The 20,693-nt window shown below is 37.2% G+C and overlaps 1 protein-coding gene across 3 annotated transcripts in view; it reads right to left on the bottom strand.

Moving 5' to 3' along the window:
* PTPRO (protein tyrosine phosphatase receptor type O) overlaps positions 1-20,693 on the bottom strand; it is a 233,641-nt gene that overhangs the window by 30,425 nt on the left and 182,523 nt on the right. Inside the window, exons 14-19 of one of the 3 annotated variants that reach the window (XM_082352579.1) lie at positions 19,327-19,459; positions 17,263-17,383; positions 12,769-12,837; positions 10,340-10,423; positions 4,983-5,018; positions 2,235-2,316 (exon numbers count right to left, since the gene is read on the bottom strand). In XM_082352579.1, coding sequence (XP_082208705.1) covers positions 2,235-2,316; positions 4,983-5,018; positions 10,340-10,423; positions 12,769-12,837; positions 17,263-17,383; positions 19,327-19,459 — 525 coding nt within the window. The remainder of the gene's footprint in view (positions 1-2,234; positions 2,317-4,982; positions 5,019-10,339; positions 10,424-12,768; positions 12,838-17,262; positions 17,384-19,326; positions 19,460-20,693) is intronic. The other 2 variants (XM_082352580.1, XM_082352581.1) reach the window with 2 other exon arrangements.

The raw sequence follows: 20,693 nt of genomic DNA, 5'->3' as shown, positions 1-20,693 counted from the left end.
ACTCTCAGTTTGGTACATTCCTATCTGTGTTATAAATCCTATGAAATAAGCTTGAATGTGTTCATTTATACCTTGAATATATAGAGGCCCTCAGCATATTGTAAACCGAATATTTAGTCATAAAATTGACAATTCAACTTTTCACATTTTTGAAGCAACTGAAGCTCAGATCTAATCACTTATTGCTTGGTCCTCTCTTTGGGTATAATGCTCTCGGTCTCTGGTTTATCCACATGGTACCAATAAGAACTGTCCTGTTCTTCCGTAATTCTGCCCTCCCGGGCTGCGGACAGTGTGAACAGACAGCATGACCTATGCCAGCCAATCAGAATCCTCCCCTGTTATTTTTTAAACTACGAACAAGAAAGACAGTCAATGACTCCCTTTGGCAACCATAGGTGTGATACTCCAAGGCTGATTGTGGTCGCATTTTCCACTATGAGAAAGAGGTTGGTTTGCAGCCAAAGAAAGTGAGGCCAAGACAAGGAGAGAAGTAGAAATGAGAAATAAAAAGAGGGGGTCTCTTCAGGGGTGTGGCCCCTGATTCCAGCCATTCCTGAGATTGAGCTGCTTCCCTGCTCTCCTCCTGGTTTAGCTACTCAACCTTTCCTTTGATTATATGAGATACCTTAGTTATCCTTTGAACAAATTCCCTTCTTCTTTGGTCTAAACTAGTTTGAATTGTATGTCTGTCATTCACAACTGAAAAAAGTATTTTCTTTTTACCAGAAAATGATTCACTGAATTTCTTTTTATAATGATGCAATTCAGAAGCACAGTAATAGTTACACTGGGGTTTGATGACATGAACTGGGAGTACTCCTAATCCTGCCAGGAAAGGCAGTGACCCTGGCTGTTCCACCAAGGTCATATCATCTGGTAGGAATTAAGAGACTGTGGCTTCAACGAGATTGAAAGTGTATCTACAATATAATTTTCATCACCATTATCAGGATTATCTAGATATTTATTTTCTTCTGAGTTTGGGCTTATGTTTACTTATAAAAAGCGTCCTTTCATTGGTATACTCTTCTGAAATGCCATCCTCACCATAGATCTCCATTTCAAATTGAGTTTCTGTTCTCCGAGCTATAGCATTTGGTGTAGCATTTATAATTTCTCATGCACCTGCGTTCAATGGATGACTGAGCCAGGCTTTATGTGGCATTTCTCATGACACAGGTGATAGTTTGGGGGCTTTGTATTTGAAAATGTATAAGATTCTTCTCATCCTTAAATTCCCTGTTAGAATGAATATCCATACCAGGATTCCTGCTGATTCTTGCAGAACAAAGCTGTCCTTGGCTGATGTGAGGAAAGAAGAAATGAATATGGATAATGAAGAGAAAGCAGCTACATTCTACAACCTGGTGTTTCACAGGAAAAGCAGCTAAGGCGCTTTGAAAAAATGACATAATTTAGAAAAGTCACTTTATCTTTCCCTTCTCCCTGGTCTCCCTGAGCCTCGCTGGAAGCCTGAAGAATGGGAGGTTATCCAGACTATGTTCTGAGCTGTGAAATGTGTGGGAAGAAAACCTGAGGACCAGTTGTATCCCTCACACTACTGAGATCCTAGACCCTTTTCCATCTACTCTGACACATGTTCTTGGAATCAAAGAAATATGTGTGCTTCAGAAAAAGATGTTGCCAATTTTGTTCTTCTTTTACACAAAGCATGTGTAACTCTCTTTCTCCAATTCCTCCAAGAAAAGAAAACAAAACCTCACAAAGACATGTGCAGTAGAATGCCAAGAGTCCTACAGCAAAAGAGACACCAGGCTCTTATATGCTCAGGAGACAAAGGGGTCCAATTCATCCGCCATCCACCCTTACTGTGTCCTAAGTGGCATGAGAAACACACTAAAAATCCCCTGAAAGAGAAATTGTTCCGGATCTCAATCCTCAGCTTGCTTTCCCCCTGCACTTTCCATCCCCCTGGTTTTCAATGTTACCATTGAAAACTTCTCCTGTTACCGTGTTTGTTCACCCCAGTACCCCCAGTACCTGCATCTCCTCTCTTCTTTCTTTCATTCGTGCCACCCAAACCCTGACCTCCTAACTAAGGGTTGACATCCTGGCTCTGAACCAGCACATTAGGTACCCCCAAGCCCAATTACCATCCTGCCCATTATGAACCACACCACCAGCACTGCCTAGTGAGCAGGGAAATGGCACTGGTACAAAGCTGCCAATTCCCCTGCCCACAGAGGGTAGGAAAAACTTTATTCACTCACCTCAAATTGAAGAGAAAATTTATAGTCAGAGTCTTTGGCCATATCCTTGATGTAGGCGTCAAAGTCATCCAGTTGCACCGGGCTTTGTCAAATACAAAGAAAGGTATGTTTTAAAAATCCTGTTGATAGGTGTCATATAGCATTTAACACTATACTTCTCAAACATGAACAATTTTCTTGCAATTTTGTTCTTACTTCTCAGAGGTTAGCACTCTTTTTTTTTTTTTTTGGTTAAAGTTACCAGTCACTAATATATTATAATTAAAAAGAGAGCCCTATATATTAAACTTCCTTGAGGATAGGAGAAACCTCTAGATTTTTAATTGGCTTTTACTTTAGCAGTAAAATATTACATGTACACACACTCATACACTCACAGGTATATGTGTTGTTTCTAGAAAACTCCAGTTTATGGGAAAGAACAAAGGATTAGTCTGAAGCCCTGTTTGAATTAGAGTTTTACTTTATTTACCTAACTCTTCTGAGATTTAACATGCTCACTGATGAAAAATCAGAGTGATACCTACACCACAAGGTTGACACACAGTATGTTACAGATCACAGAAACATGTAAGTTTAAACAGCTTTACAAGTGTAAGGAATTGTGCTGCGCTGTCTTCCCAGAGCAAAGGCAGGGTCCTGGCCGGAAACATTTCTCCAGGGAGCTCCCAGAGCGCGCGCTCTCTCTCTCTCTCTCTCTCAGGGTTGTGTTCAGAGCCTTGCATATCAAAATGGTTCAGAAGGATAATCAAGTAACACATCTGAGTTTATGTTTCTGCATCAATAGCAGAAGTGCTCACCTTCTTCCTTGTTTTTTGTTTTTTTTTGAATAAGAATTCAGTTTTATTCCCTGTGGTTTTCTCTAGCTGCTTATCTCTTCTAGAGCCTACCTGTGTCAACCTGTTCCCTGAGCTTCTCCAGGATGCCGCACTGTCACCTAACCCAAGCCTTTCCACCTTGACAGGGTCCACAGAGTTGACCTTTCCCTTCGTCTTACTGCAAATTACTCAGCTTATATCATCTATCTGTGGTCTTATGCCCTATTAGCAAATACAAAGTATATAATAGATATTTGTTCAAAGTTGTCGATTAGCTAATCTGATAGATTAATTTATGTTAAGATTTTAGTTGATTTTTAAGGGTATTATACCTCCCAGATAATACATTCAAATTTTAATGGTTTTACTTAATAATGATAACATGAATGACTTGAACCCTTAAAACACCCTAAATATTCTTACGAATTATCTTGCTCGGTTGATGGTTAAGGTAGACATGGACAACATTAGCCCCATACTCCAGATGGAACTCCAGAGACAGTCAAGGCTGAGACAGTCAAATGAGTAGTTCAAGATCTCAGGGCTACTAAGCTGGAGAACCCTGGGTAGAACCAGGGAGAAGGACTCCTGGTTAAAAGCTTTTTCATTCAACTTTGCCATCTTTCCAAAAGAAACAGCTAAACGGGGGCGGGGTGGGGTGATCCTTCCCTGCTGTCTTTGAGCAGTGCATTGACCTTAAAGTTGGACTTAATGATTCTGGTTCTCATCTCATTAAGAGGAAAATGGGATTAGAAAAAGGGGGTTAGAAAAAGCAAAAGCAGGATGGAGAGGGGAAAGAGAGTCAGAGGAAGGACCCAGGAAGTAGAAGAATGAACATCAGGGAGAGGAGGAGAATGGTAAGGAGAAGAGAAAGAAAACTGGGAAGGGGCAGAGATCCATCAGTGGGACAAAGGTTTAGAGGGAGAGGAGGTGAGGAAAGGAGGGGAATGAAGGTAAGGGGCGAGGGGCAAGGGGAGCCAAGGAGCACGGTGGTGGCAGTGGGGGGGCATTTGGAGTGAAAGAGAAAAGGTAAAGAGAAAGTAAATGGAAAGATGGGAGGAGTCCCTCAAAAATGGCTTGTAGAAGCTTATCCACTGCTTGATATCCAGATCCAAGGCCATTTCTCCATAGTGTGTCTACTTTACAGACAAAGTTCACCATTCTCTACTTCTCTTGTATTATGTAATCCATTAGCGCAGATACCATAGATCTGGCTGGGACCCCTAATTGCCTCCTTAATGAATTCACCAATATTTTATCCCAGGCAAGTAGCAAGAATGAACTCTATTTATAGGAATGGTCCACTCTTTCTATGAAGAGTTTTTAACTAAAGGCCTGGAGGTGATACTCTAATTAGGCTTTTGAAATCAACTGATTGTTCATTTTCACCCATCAGAATTATAACTCTTATGACTTAACAGTTCAGTAGATAAGTGAAACCACAGGTTAGCTAAAGTAATTATCCTTTTCTGTTTATTATAAAGATTTCCTGAGACAGCATTTATCCAAGTATTTGTTACAACATCAAATAGACTAAAAGCCTTTCCCTGCAATAAGCACGAAATTTGAAGATACAAAATGGTAAAGGTTTTTGTACTACTTTGATGTAGCTAAATATTAGATTCCTTACAGACTTAGAACAGTAGACTTCCTTCTGTAAGACTTGTAATTCCTAACAACCCATTCTTTTTCAGATTTCACGTGGTGAGAATTTTCCTAATTCCTGACATGGTTTCTGTTGGTACATTTTCTTGGTGGTCACTGCCATCCATATGTGTAAACACACCTACGCATAATAGCTTAGCTATTTTAATATGCATTTGCCTCTTTCTTAAGCATCCCTTCTATTTAAAGACAACAATCTTTTCAGTTTGGAAAGTGAAGATCATTATAAAGAATATTTTAAAGTGAAATAGTAAGAAAAACTTACTTAGTCAGTTTCCTCTTTTTTAAACCATTTTTACTCCTGTGAATTAAGAAAAGAGAGGCGAATTTATCTGGGCAAAAGAATTGATGAACGTAATGATTAAACTTGAAGAGCTTTAAATAATTACATCAGGCACTGCTATTTTTACTTAATTTTTATTAAACATACCTCAGGTTTGTTTAATTACTTCCCCTTAAATGAGAAGATAATGATAAAAATTCCAGATTCATGTTTTAAAACTCTGTTAGATTTCTGGAGCATACCTACACTTTATGGTTTAGATTTGCCAAAAAACTGAATTCTAGAAATATAATTTCTTGCTCCTGGTGATTAAGTTGCTGAAGTGCTTTGTAAATATATAGAAGTATTTCCTGTCTAAATACTCCAGATTCTACAGGCAAAAGGAAAGAATTGGGGAATAAAGGTGAGAACTGGTGGAGGGAGGATGGACATACTGGTTTTTAAATTAAGGAATAAAATAACGTTTTTGGACATTTTCATTGGGAATGTGAATTTGTGCTATCAGTGTTGTCATGCGTCTTATGTATTCTATTACGGCATTGTTCTTATTCAGTTTTGAACTAGTTTTTCAGCTATCTGAAGAACTATACCTATTACCTGCTTGTTCTTAATTCATTACTAGTCTGCAAGCTCAGACACATGTAATACTAGTGTATGTTTCAGTTTATTATATTTTTAGGGTTTTTATTAAAAGGGGAATTGTTTTCTACCAACACATAAGATAACTGATCTAAGTTAGCTAATGCTAAGATAGTATCTGCTGAAGGGCTTCATTATTGTGTTTAGATTGTCTTATATAAATGATATTGATACATGATTGAGCGTGACAATTTTTATAAGCAATTTTCAAAGGTCTTGAAATATTGACGGAAGCACCCAGACTTTCAGAACATAAACAATCGATAGTAAATAGCCAGTTGTGATCTGAGTACTCTTAGGTGCCAAAATATTTATTTATATTGAAAATTAGGAATGCTTGGGTACCCCCATTTCTGGAAAGCCTTTGGCAGAATGAAGCACTACTTCCTCTGGGCTTTCATAGCACTTGGTTCATGAATATTTCTTATGTGGTCTGACCATCAGCTGTATATGTGCTCCTTGCTAGACTGTCCTTTGTCCCCCAGAGCTGAGCACAGTTAATGGTTAATGGAACACTAGCAGGTGGCCAATAAATGCCTATTTAATTGAATTGAAACAAAACATCTTTGTTATGTCATCCTCACAATTTTTTCTAATGATGCAATTAAGGATTTGATATTAGACTTGGGCTCCTGAGGGATCCCACTGGGGAAATGGCACTTGTAGGTGGAGAGGAAGTAATGCAGCAAAGGAAATATCCATAAAGGCAAGTGGTGTTTCTGGTTTTCCTTTTCTAGTTTCAGATGGTTTTTATTTCTTCTCAATTCTGAGTGAAGACAATACATTTTAATAGTTCTTGTCCTATTTTTTCTCCTTCATCCTCTCTTGGTTTTCCATACTTGGGGTTTAGAGGTAATAGACATTCTAGTTTTTACTTCACCTCTCCCTCATCCCCCCAAAAGACCACTGTCATGGTATACCTCTTGAATCATTCTTTTACTCTGCTCTTGTGATGCTAATTTAGTTAACGTTAGGAATCTTACATTTACTTCGCATAGTAGGAGCCCATTACTTTAGTGGTTGATGAAAACAGAATGTTAGCATAATAAGGAACAGTTCTGATAATGTCAGGAGACTGCCAACATATTTTGTGATTCAGAGTGAAATTAAAAATAGAAAAACACAAAACCTTTCCAAACCCAAGCAGACTTTAAGGGAAACTGGGAAGAAACAAATATATGTGGTAGGGTGACACTGAATAAATTCAGTGCTGAAATATTAAGTCGCTACTATTCCACAGCTGTGTGGAAACCTAATTCATGGAAGAGAGGCAGTATTTTTTTCTTTCAGTCTCATTCACTGATTGAATGAACCTTAAATATAATATGAAATTCTACCACATGTTTTGCATGACCTCTTGTCTTAAGTGTATGTCTTCATGATTTGTGTACAACTTTCATTGTTCTGATTAGATTTTGCTGAATTCCCGAACATTCCAAAGGGTTCTTGTATCTTAAGGCTGTGGTACAAGACAGGACTGAATTATGAGACGCCACAGCAACACTGATAGAATTTTCCCGCATTTTCAATTGCTGTGCTGATCCTAAGACTCAAATCAAGGGAAAATTCACTTTTAAACATGTAAGTTCAGGTTTTGCTAGCAATTTTCACTTTAGCACTTTATGGAAAGAGCTCGCGTGTGTGCATGCCACAGTGAGCATTTTGGGTGAGGCTGAAGACATCATCTTATCATTGTGAAAGACTTTCTGAATAACTGATAAATAACACCCATCCGACATACAGTATATATGCATACAGGATGATGTGCTTCTTTTACTTTTTCTCTTTCACTTATATTAGATTAGGTTCAAAACCCTAATGACGTCAAGAAGTTAAGATGCATTCTTTATAAGTTCTTCATGGTTATGACCATCTTGGAAAGCCTGCCAGAATGAAATTCATTCCAAAGAGGAATACGAGGCAATGGCAGAGACATGGGGTTCACAATGGTTAAAAGCAAACAAAAACTAAAACCAAAAACTGTAAAGTCAAAAACTTTAAATGACCACAATTTCCTAAGCATAACTTACTCTTTCATGAGCTAAACGAAAATCATCCCCACATCTTAAAAAAGGTCTTTAGAGTTATGTCATTCTCTGAATTGAACATACAACAACAAGAGTAAAGCTGAGCAGTTTAAACTAAATATTGCAGCATGCTTAAAATGCCCACTGCTGAGGATTTAGAACAGACAGATGAATGCGTGAATAGAGCATGAGGTGACCATGATAGCAAAAAAAGAGAGTAACAACACTGAATCCAGATAGAGCTGGTCCAATTGAGATGGTTTCTTTGAACAGGAAATACAATCTGAGATCAATAAAGTCAGAAATCCTGGCAGAATACAATCTTGGGACTAAGCCAATGGGGCACGTAGGCTCCACATGGGTTCTGCCACCACCTGGGAAAAGGTTTGAGCAACCAGTGAGGGAGAGAGTCTCTGGATTTCCACACAACCATCAGAGGCATCAGGTGGATTTTAGACAATCAACAGGAACATATCTTTCCAAGAAGTTGATAGTTTAGAGACAAAGCCGGGCAGTGTTAAGAAAGGAGAGTGTGGCTGTGTTTCTTGGGGTGGTTGTTAACAGGTGGGTGAAATATGAAGACAAACACATCTAGAGGAGGATTTTAAAAGACTATGTAGCAAATGAAGGCAGGGGAGAATATCCACAACTTATTAGATGTAGAGAAAAGTAGCAAAGAGTAGGGAATTCGGGTGAATTTGTGAGAGTACTGAGTTGGACTTGAAGGAGCAGGGACCATGAATTTTACCTCTTTTATTTCTGGCAGAGCACAAGTCTAGGGCTGAAAACAGTTTATGTTCGGTATCTTTTCATTGGTTAATATATGTGTAGTTTACGAAAAGTGTAGAAAGTCTGGGGCTCTATGTTTTGCCTTCTCTTCTCACCTGGAGATAACCATTTTCAGTCTCAGGACCATTCTTCTAAAAACTACTGCAGGGTTTCTTTTCCCCCCTAACTTGGGTCTCATGTTATTTGATCAGTACTATAAATAGCAGACCTTGAAGGAGTTGCTAGAATTCCAAAATATGTGTCCATCAGGGGGACCTACTAAGAAAGACATACAAACAAGCATAGGCCTGCCTGATATAAGCTTAAAACAAACTATGGAAAATGACAGAGAAAAGTCAGAGAATTAAGTAGGGAAAGGAATATAACATTATATGCATCTTTCTTTTGTTTTAATTGAAATCTGTGGAGGGTACGCTAACGGTATTGGCTACAAGTATTCTAATGACAGGTAGAATACATGAGGATGATCAGTAGATGTTAAGTTCAAAGTAAATGTATATTTTGAAAGTCAAGATGGAATTTCTGTGTATCATGTGATGTTAAATACTTAAAATATTGGTTGACCATGGGGAAGCCCTATACTGGAGACTTGTTATTAAGAATCAACTTAGAATAATGGTGAAGGGGTCCTCATCATCTAGCACATTCTTCTGAATTTATTGCTTATACATCAGTGCCTACCATATTTCAAAAGTTTTTCACCTAGCTCTCTTTTAAAGAAAATATAGATTCTGGTATTAACAATCTCCATTGTGATAAAGTTCTCTTTTATTCTTTTCCCACTGCAACTCAAATTCTAACTTTGCCCACTGTATTTATTCTGTCTTCGGAGAAGCCGAAGAATGTTTGATCAATTGTCTTTTTGAATAGCTAACTCTCGGGATTGCTTTAAATCTTGAACTCTGCCCCCAACCCTCCATGAACTTTTTTCCCCCAGTCCATGAACTACTTTTATTGCTTTTCTCTGAGTCCTTCTCAAGTTGTCCAGGTTTCTGGATCTGTCTGTACATAATTTAGTACCTAAACACCATGAACTAACACTTAAGGACAATGATTTTTTTCCCCCCTGGGAAACTGCTACCCTTTTACTTATGGCTCAGAAAAAGAAACAGCCCTTGTAGATACTTTAGTCTCAGAAATGAAAATCATTATTATTATATATTATAAAAACTGTAAAGGATACTCTTTGAGATTTGATTATTAAAATGATTTAAAAGTCAAGAAAATAAGAATTTAAAGGAGGCTGCTTTTTAGAGAGGAAAGAATAGATTTCAGAGACACTTGGGTTTAGTACCTGAATTTTCTATATAGTCATGTGATGTTAAGATAGTTAGTCTCCTTATACCTCTATTTCCACATCTGTAAAATGGTGCTGATAATGCTCTCTGCAGAGGTGTGTGGACAATTAAATGAGAGGATTATACAAAGAGGCTTGCACACAGTCAGTTGTTTAATATTCACTGAGTGAGCATTATTATAAAAACACGAAGGCCCCAAATACATAGTATTCTGGGTTTCTCTACCTGATTGCATTTTTTCCTTCTTGGAAATAGGGAGCTAATCAACGGAAATGGTGGGAAAAATGAAAGGCATCATTTATAAAGATGAGAGGCCATGGACTGACTCAATGAAGAAACAAATAACTTAGCAATAAATGGAAGAAAAGCTTGCCAAGAACATCACAAGGAGAACATTCAATTGGGAAAACATTATAGTTAACATCTGGGTACCATTAGCTGCTTTAATCCATTTCAATACATAATTAATAATTTTACATGCTTCAAACACATAAAATCATTAAAAAGGATTTTCCCTTTGGTTTACTTCTTGAAAGCTAACTTTTAAAGACTTTGTAAACAGTAAAAAAAAAAAAAAATCACTTACCAAGGATTAATATAAAATGCCAAAAGATAATCAGTCCAAAGACATGAGGGTAGCAGGGTTAAGAAAGCAAATATACTCCTACGCCTGTGAGCATTAATAGATAACAGATGTAAAGATGAAAAAGTGGCAAGAGTTAGTAATACAAACTGTGAACAGAGATCAGTAAATTACCTACTGGGGTCAATTAAAATGACAAGCACGTTAATTACAATTAAATATTATTCCATTCTCTGAAATGTAAACGTGAGGACTTAAGTGCTATAATATTGCCAAAACCAGTTTTATTCACATCTTATTGTAATCAGACATATTTCTTTCAACTTGGTTTGTGTCAATTAGCCTGCTATTAGGTGATTACATTTTGCATTCAGTTAAATTCAGCTCTGAAATGCCTCATCAGTTATCTCGAGTCTTATTCTTGGGTATTACCCTTGCGATGCTTAAGCCTATTTTAAGAAATCTAACATCATTTGATAACTAACAGCAGCTTGTGTATGGAATACAAATGGTTAGTCTGTGTATACTGATTTTGGTAAACAAGCTTTCAGGACACATTCTTATAAAACTGCACTGTTAGGTGTGACTTTCTATATTATTTTAAGTATAAATTAATACATCACTTCCAAAAAATAATCCTTAAAACAGAGGTATGACACCCACGTACCATTCATTTAAAATAAGTAGCTCATCAGCTGCCTAGTTTCTAATCTTATACTCAGTTGAGTGGGAGCAAAATTATTTAGCTTCACACTAACACTAATGCAGACTGTTAATTTAAAATGCCTGGTTTGAATCAAATTTCAGATATTTAGACCACTTGAAAAATAGAACACTTATTAATGCAGATTTTAAAATAGTCTATGGTTGTATCTATAGTTATTCTGAGAATTAGGGGAAAAATGAAGTCACTGTGTCACTTTAGTTATTACAAAATCTCCACTGAGATACGTATTCTCAGTTAACGAGAAAATGCCAGTGTTGGCAAAACTGTCTTTGCCCAGAGCTGCAAGAGAATTTTCTTAATTTTATAGAAGTGTCCTGAAATGAATTCTCTTTTGCCTCAGTTCTCCCATAAATGGTCTCTCATAAATTCCGTAAATTGTGACCAGTTGTGTAGTTAGTCAATACGTAGCTCTCCTGAGTCACAAGTATGATGGGATCAATTCCTAGATGGGCCCCTCATCACTACTCTGTGACTGGGCCTTTTTTAAGGGTAGGCCAGGCAAGAAACAAACATCAGTGAGTCAGTCTCTTAATCTTGGAAAAGGTGTTAATTACATCTGAACAAACCTAGAAATGTTTTCTAACTTTTTACCAGCAAGAGTTTATGGGTTTCTCTTGACAGTTGAATTAATCAGATATGAATAGCAAAATTCCATTCTGGTTGAAGTTTTAGACTAGTACAACATATTGTCTGGTTAAAGAGAATCCTATTTCACCTAGATTTTTCACCTAGAGTGGATCTCAACTAGTGTCCCACTTAGGGAAGTAGAATCTACAGTTTAAGTAAGGTCATTCCTCCCTCATTAATTCTGTGGCTAAAATTTCCTGTCTCTATATATTTATTTCTGTCAGAGTAACCATTTTTGGGGAGTTAGGAAAACAGAAAAAAAATCACTTACTGAGGATTAACATGAAATGTATATATTTAAATGTGCTTTGCATGGTTGCTTGTGAAAGAAACAAACTAGATCACGTAAGCAGTGCTGGCTTCATAGTAAGTGGTTAGTTAATCAGCAATTTTGTTGGGTATTAACTGCTCTGTATATTAATTAATATATTAATATATATATTAATTCCCATGGATCGCTGTTAGCTATAACGTCAGCCAATTCAGTCTCATGACAATGCTTTCTTAATTCTCAGAATACATCCTCCCTCCTTAATACTCAAGCATAAAGAAACATGAGGCTATGTTTCTCAGGGAACTTTCTTAGCTTTGATGTTTATCTGCCTGTACGTGTAAGAGCTGAGAGCCCTGGGCTGTATACTGCTGCTTGATTTTTGGACAGAAGGGGTAGCTCATATCCTCAGGCACTGAAATGTGAGTTTTAAATAGAGATGTTGCTCTGTCTCCCACTGTTTCCCTAGAGTCTCGCCTCCTGCCTTCAACCACGCTTGTTCCATGAGGCTCCTGTATTAACCCTTCTTCAGCCCACTTGTGGGCAACTTGTACAACTGCGTCAGTCCTTTGTGTAATATAGTGAATACACAGCAGACTACCTCATTTTCTCTCCTTCTTACCTGAATTAAACTTACATACACTAATATGCTCTGTGAAGAAGATGTCACCTTGAAGTCCACTATCACCAAAATTATGAAAGGATAATCAGGCAAAACCATCTATCCCCCAAAGATAGTACAATCAAGTTTAGAGCACACATAGCATAGGTAAGCCATCTAGAGACTTGTTCTGAAACAATACTCACCAGTTGTATGGAAGCTTTCTATCCCGCTCTAAGGATGCAAAATTGACAAAAGTTCCTGCTCCACACTCCCTGTTGGAAAGGAACCACAAAATCAAGGTTAGTGCATAACAGAGCAGTCTTTACCTTGATATGAAAGAGAGTCTTTAATGGCTAATCATCACAGCATTAAATTTTTAAAAAGCTAATATAAGTTGCATGTATTCCTCTTTCCGATACAATGCAATATAGAAAAATAAAACAATTTTTCACAAGGGCGCACACACCCAAATCAAGTTATTTGAAGCCAGAAGCATTCAGTTCACAACGCTTACCAAAGGGCGCTCGTGATCCTAACATAAATCGTTGAACTATGTGGGGTAGAATATTTTTTACAAAGCCTTCAATAGTAACGTATAGAAACTCTCCTAGACAGACTAAGGGTTTTCCATTTTTAGCAAATACTTTTTGTTTTTATAGCATTTTGATTTCCTCTCTGTAATGATAGTGGATCAAACTGGATTGTTTTCTTCCTTCAAAATTTTCCTCTCATGTTGTGATGCCCATACTATTCATCACTTGAGAGGAAAAGAGTGATACGTACTGAAATAGATTGGCTTTTGCAGAGTCAATAGAAAATGCTGTTAGTTTTTTTCCCCAGAAGTGGAGGAAAAAGGTCAATATAATTCTCATGCTTTCTCCACCTTTTGTTTAATGTCATGCATAAATAACATAGCTCACTGGGGTGCATACATCTCATTTTTTCCCTCTATATGAAATTGATGGACTTATTCAGAATTGAAGCAGAGATTTTGACATTGGCATAATGTGCTAATTACTGCAGTTATCTGCCTGTTCTAACTTGAGTGTTCTAAGGATAACTTTCTTCCTTGAAAAATACACTAACAGGGACTTCCTTGGTGGCGCAGTGGTTAAGAATCCGCCTGCCAATGCAGGGGACACGGGTTAGATCCCTGGTCAGGGAAGATCCCACATGCCGCGGAGCAACTAAGCCCGTGCGCCACAACTACTGAGCCTGAGCTCGAGAGCCTGCGAGCCACGACTACTGAAGCTCGCGCGCCTAGAGCCCCTGCTCCACAACAAGAGAAGCCACCGCAACGAGAAGCCCGCGCACCGCAACAAAGAGTAGTCCCTGCTCGCCGCAACTACAGAAAGCCCGCGCGCAGCAACGAAGACCCAAAGCAGCCAAATATAAATAAATAAATAAATAAATAAATAAATAAATAAATATATTAAAAAAGAAAAATACACTAACATTTCATTATTTTGTGTTGCATGTACTATAAATTAGATATCATCAATTAATTTTCCTATGTCAGTTTCCTGTATATGGCATTTATTTTACTCTCTAACTCAAGGGTTCGTAATCTGGGGTCCTAGGATAGAATTTAGGGCTCTATGAACATATGTGGGAAAAAAAGTACATCTTTATTTTCACAACTTGTAACTGAAATTTAACCATTATTTCAATTATTAAAATAGGCAACAAGCCCCAATAACATCATCAACACTTGTGAGATTTGCTAATAGAAATTGAAGATATTTTTCTACAATAGACCTGCTGCAGATATTGAAATATTGTTCATCGTCATCACTCTGATGAAATTATGAGGTTGCTTAGATACTCTACTAAATATTGTTATCTAATGTGTTAATAAAGAAGCATATAACACATTTGTTTTCTGAATACTTTGATTACCATATGTTCATATAATTAATTTCTTTTTTAATCCTATGTGTTTTATTTTATGCACTGAGAAAGAAAGCATTATTCTCGGAAGAAATCTACAGGCTTCATTAGACTGCCAGAGAGAATCATGCACAAAAAATGTTAAGAATCTCTGCTCTAATGACCAGCTGGCTGAAGTAGAATCGCTTCTCCTAAATATTTTGCTGTATGCATCGCAAGGATGTTCCTGCAATAATGCCGTCATAAATACCACTACTTCCATTTCTACTTCTGTTACCACTCCCTCCACTATTACTATTATGAGCTAACATTTATTGCATGCTTCCTATGACACTATGCTGTTACTGCAGGATTGCTCCTAACGATCCACTAATGTGGGGTTGTTATCATTTCTTTTTGATAAATGTTCTTTCCCTTGCTTCCAGGCTACCACAATCTTAGTTTTCCCTCCACTCCACTGGATGCCTTGTCAGTCTTTCTTTTTTTGCCATTACCTTTTATTTTCTCTCTGAAAATGTTAATATTAGATTGTGCTGGTGCTCTATTCTCTAACATACGCTTAATTCCCAGGTTTCATCCAGTCTACAGCTTTAATACCATTTGTATACTAAGAACTCCCAAATGTATATCTTCAATTCAGACTTCTTTCCTGAACATCAGACTTTTATGTTCATCTGCCTACTCCACACCTGCACTTGCAGTCACCTCCAACTTAACATTTCCAAAACTGGGGTCTTGATGTTCCCCCAACTCGGAAATCCTCACCTAGAATCCTATGTCAGTTGATGGCAACTCCATCCTTTTTGTTGGTAGGACCGAAAACCTTGGCGTCATCCTTGACTCTTAATCATTTCCATTCCAAGCTCAATTTGCTAGCAAATCCCGTTAGTAAACTCCTCTATTTTCAAAATATATCCAGAAGCTGATCATTTCTTCTTACCTCCATTGCCACTACTCTGGATTGAACCAATATCAACTCTTGCCTGGATTAACTGACTCCCCCAGTTAATATACTAGCTTTTGCCTTTGCCTCAATACAGACTCTTTTCTACATGAAAGTCAAAATGAAATGTTAAAATATAAGTCAGATCTTCTGCCCCAAATTTTGCAATGGCTGCCCTCTACTCAGAATGAAAGCCAAAGTCCTGATAACGGCTTATGAAGCCCTATAGGACCTTACATCATCTCCCGCTATTCTTCCTTTCATTTCCTCTGCTTTAGCTACACGAACCTCTTCCTTGAACTTGCTAGTTGCGCTTCTGCCTCAGGGCCTTTGCTCTGGCTGTTCCCTCTACTGGGCACACTCTTCCTCCAGATAATACATGACTAACTTCCTCACGTCCTTCAAGTCTTTTCTTAAATGTCACCCTTTCAGTGAGGCCTACCTGCCTTCCAGAGCTCCTCTCATCCCCTTCATGCCTGAATGCTAATCTCCTTTACTCTACTCTATTGTTTTTTTCTTATCATCTGCTAACACACCACAGAATCTTCTTACTTTCATCTTTATTATTTCTTGTCTACCACCTCAACGAGCATACGAGCTCTATGAAGGCAGAGATTTTCGTTTGTTTTTGATGCAGCCATGTCCCAAGGATCCAGGGGAGTCTGACACACAGCAGGTATCCATTAATATTTGTTAAATTAATGAATGAAGTTTCAGCGAACTGCACATGGTCGCGTAGGTTGTCAATTAGGATTTGACCCCAAGGAGTGTAATTTCAGAGCTTTATATTCTAGCCTCAGAGCCGTACCACCACCTTCCCTATCCTTCTAAGATTTGTTCAAACGCTAGCACTCATGAAGCTTGATTTTTATATTCAGAACTAATCCCTTTTCTCGACTTTCATGGTATCCCATTTTTATCTCCTTTCTGCTACAGGTCAGTTTATACCTTTAAATATATTTATTCATGTATTTCCAGCTGGGTGCTAACTTCCTAGTGGACAGCTTGGATTTCTGATTTTTCTTTGATTGTGCTATCTAAGGCAGTGATTGACTCATTATCAGATGGATAAGTTTATTTATGAATAAGTAAATGATAGAACTCTGAGAAAGGAGAAGGATGTTAATTGACGATTCAGCAGGCTAGCATCGGGCAAATATAAACTTTATACAAATTTCCCAAACCCAGTAACACTCAACTAGGCAATAGTTTTTTTCTTTTAAGAGAATTGGTGGATTGTTTTGATAATATAGAGGATCACAGAAAGTACTTGCAAATGTGCTCTGATAAGAAGTGCATCAGTGGTCAAAGAAAATAGGGAATCAACAAAATCATAAATCAAAAGACTTCCCTAACTGCAAGAAAAATGAAACTGCCTGCAGCCCTGGGTAAGAATAGAACTAATAGGGGGACTTGAAGGGACCTAATCATAAATTCTAAAAATATTTTCTGCTAAAATAGCTTCAACAGAACTAATGAGGGAAGGGATTTTTTTCTTTCTTGTGGTCTCCATATATATTAACTCCTTTCATTAATTGTACTGAGTAGGCATAGATCTTTCTTTTACTCCAAAATATATTTGGAAGTATCCAAATATAATGAATGAATCCCAATGTATGCACTACTTAAGATGACAAGATTGATAGTAAGAGGTCTGACTTTGTGTAAACAAACAATCTTTTGCTTTACTATTTCAATGGTAATGTTCTCTAAAATAATATTGAAAAGTCTACTTAGAAAACACAAAATAGAAACTGCAAGCAAACTCACTGCTGTACAATTTAGGTCTGCAAAAGCCACACGTGTATGATAAACAAAAATATTTTAAAGGCTGTGGGTGAAAGATGAGCAAAACACAACTTACCTAGCCATCTGCAGATGCTTCTTCCTAAGAATTATAAGAGTAATGAGCAGTAGTCCAATTAACAATGTGCTGAGGATGGCCAGCACGGAGATGACTACCACATTGGGATTCATCTCTGTAACTAAAGAGAAAAGCCATACATGTTCATTGTAGCTTCCACGACACGGAAACTAACAGAACCATTCATTGTTTCTCATCTGACCTTAAGACTAACAAACTTATGATGATAACATCAACAGCAACAATGATGTTTCTCCGAGCCAGCAATGGCCTCTTCCCGGTCAACTCTTAACGTAGTAAAGTAGATTGACAAATAGTGTTTGGGTGGCTGGAAGAATTGAGTCCATTTCAAAGGCCCATATTCAGGATGTTCTTATCAAAGGAAACTGTGAAATGTCAAGAATGCCTCTGCCATGGTTTGGGTTCACTTGAAAAAAAAACCTAGAAGTCATTATCATGTATTATCACTGTTTAACATTTTCAAAAGCTTAGAGAGGGGCAGGCTCTCATTTTATGCCCATGACTTTAAAGTCAGAAAGCACAGCTGTATATTTCCCTCACAACTAATAATGTATATGAAAAAGGCATTAGCAAGCTGCCATCTGCTGCAGCACTTAACACATCGCTAGCAGTAGGCATTCTGATGATCTGTAACCATATGTTTAGAGGTTTCTCCATCTGCACAACTCAAGAGATTAAACTTATTAATAAGGTGCAGGGTCTTTAAGAACAGGGGTTCCTCTCATATACTAGGTCTTCTATGATCCATCTTCAATGGCACTTACACATTGTCTACTTCACACAGTATCTGGAAGACCAAGATGTTAAAGGTGGGAATGTAGATCAAATATTTTTATAAAACTCTTAAAAGTGGACCAGAGGAAAAGAGGAGATACCATCCTCTGCATTGGTCACAAAGTCACAGAACTGGCGGGCCTGCGCAATCTCTAAGGCTTTTGGTATTTTCCACTTTCTGTTTGGGCCATCTTGGCTCCATTTTATGGGTAGAGGTGCTTGAACAGAAAGAACATTAGACTCATGGTCAGAAGAGACTGTTCAAGTTCGCTTGACAATTACCTGCCATTTGCAGAAGCTATTTTACCAGTCTCTTCTGGCCTCATTTTCCTCACTTGCAAGTACGTTTAATAATATCACCTGTTTCACTGGGTTGCTGTACAGATGACAAGGAATCATGAACATTAAAGTATTTTTAGAAAATGTAAAAGGATGTCAAAATGAGAGACCATTAATATACTTTTCAGGTCCATTTTTGCCCTCACTTCTGAAAAAGCAAAAACTAAAAACAGAAAATAAAAAAGTCTGTTCTAGTGGTCTCTGGATGTAGTGGCAAAACATATTAATGTTATGTAAATGAAAACGAACCAGTAAAGGGATAATGTGATGGTAAGAGTGGTTTTATTACAAGCAGCTTCAGAGAGGGTCTCAGATTACAGAATTAGACTCAAGCAGGGAAGTAAAACAAATAATGTAACTCAGAAAAAGAATAAGGAAATAGCATTATTCTGGACTTTTCATTAATATCTAATTTCCCCAATTATACTTTCTGCTTGATTGGAAATTTTTCTGCTTTGACCCAGTAATTTAGGTTCACCATTATCTGATCAGTGACAGCTAAAGGTCAAGGCTAGAATAGATGCACCTGACCTGATTAGGGTACTGTGGGTACCACTGAAGAGGATGATGGGGGATGATGAAATAGATGATAACAACTAGCATTTAGACAGCATGTGCTAGAGCTTCATGTATTTTATTTCTAAGCCTGAAAACAACTCAACAAGGTACATATTATTATTCCAGTTTTACAGATGAAAAAACAAAGGTTCAGAGAGAGTAAATATCTTTCCCTAAATCACATAACTACTAAGTGCAGTTAGGGATTGGAATTAAAGTCTCCCTGAACTCAAAGCTTGGAATTTTTCAATGAAAGCTGAGTTTTATTTTTTAAAAAAAGATGGATTATATATATTTAAAAAGAAAACTTAAGGAAAATCTGGAAAGATATAATTTCCAAAGACACCAGAGTCCACTAATGCCTGTAATTACCCATTGTTGAGACGGCTATGTATGTAGGCACACTGGGGCTGTCATGACTAAAGCTGGTGACACTACAGTTGTAGGAAGTGGCAGGAAGGAGGCTGGAGATGGTCACGACATGAGAAGAAACAGAAATCGGTTCCTGGAGATGCAGAAAACAAGATAAATGTTATGTTATCTTCATCTATTTTGGTTTTTAAATTATCAGTATTTTTCATAGTTGAGTAGGTAACGTGTGTGCACAGAGTAAAAAATTTAAAAAAACAAAAGAGGAAGCAGTGAAAAATATTTCTTTCTTTCTGTACTTCCCATCTACCCAATTCTCTTCCATGGAAGCAGCCATTGTTGTCAGGTAGGTTATTTTTCTTCCCATCTGTATTTTATGGATGTATAAACATAAAAGAATATAGTTAAAAATGTAAGTGCTAACATAGTTTACGCATCATTCTGCTTATTTTTTATCTTGTTTATCAGTATATTTTGGCACTCTTTCCATATTAGCACAGATAAAGCTATTTCATTTTAGGGGTTGCATAGAAATCCAGTGAAAGAACATATTTTATTTAACCAGTCCCCTATTAATAAATGTTTAAGCAGTCACTGATTTTTTGCTATTATTAACAATGCAACAATGAATATAACTTCACAATTATGGGAACATATGTATATGTACACACACTCATTTAATATATGTATGTATATATACACATATGCATTCACACACAAAACCTGTGTGCATATGTGTGTGTATGTATGAATATACATACATATACAACCACTCATATTCCTAGAAGTTGAATTGCTGGCTCAAAAAGTTATATATTTTTAATTTTGTAAGCTATTGACAAATTATCTTCCATAGACGTTTTCCAAGGGACTCACCTACCATCAGTGTGTGACAATGCCTGTTTCCTTACATCAGTTTCTACGCAACAAATATGCAAACTTTTTGAGCTTTTCTAATCTTATTAGTGGAAGTTGTACCTCATTATAGTTTTATTTTGCATTTCTTTCACCATGAGTGAGCTTGATCATCTTTTTCTATGTTTAAGAACATTTTGTGTTTATTTTCTATGAAATATTTGTTTTGGTTTGTTGGTCTTTATCTTTTTCCTTTGTAGTAGATCTTTGTATATTAAGAACACTATCCCCTTTGTCTGCATTCTCGGCTTTTAAATAGCATCCACCAAAGGCATAAAGACTTTGTGTTCTCCAAAACTTTTAATATTAACTTATTCTTGAGTAGAAGAATCTGTTAATTTGGTGGGCCAATGGCCAGACACTGAGAAGTACAACTGCACAGTATAAAAAGATGAGGCAGCATAATACTCTTTTTCAAAACAAGGATCTGAAAACAACTCTGCCTAAAAGAGGTG

This window comes from Balaenoptera borealis, assembly GCF_965194805.1.
Source record: "Balaenoptera borealis genome assembly, chromosome: 13".
Taxonomy (NCBI): Eukaryota; Metazoa; Chordata; class Mammalia; order Artiodactyla; family Balaenopteridae; genus Balaenoptera; species Balaenoptera borealis.
The sequence above is the reverse complement of the archived record's forward strand: the minus strand, read 5'-3'. Positions and strand labels throughout refer to the sequence as shown.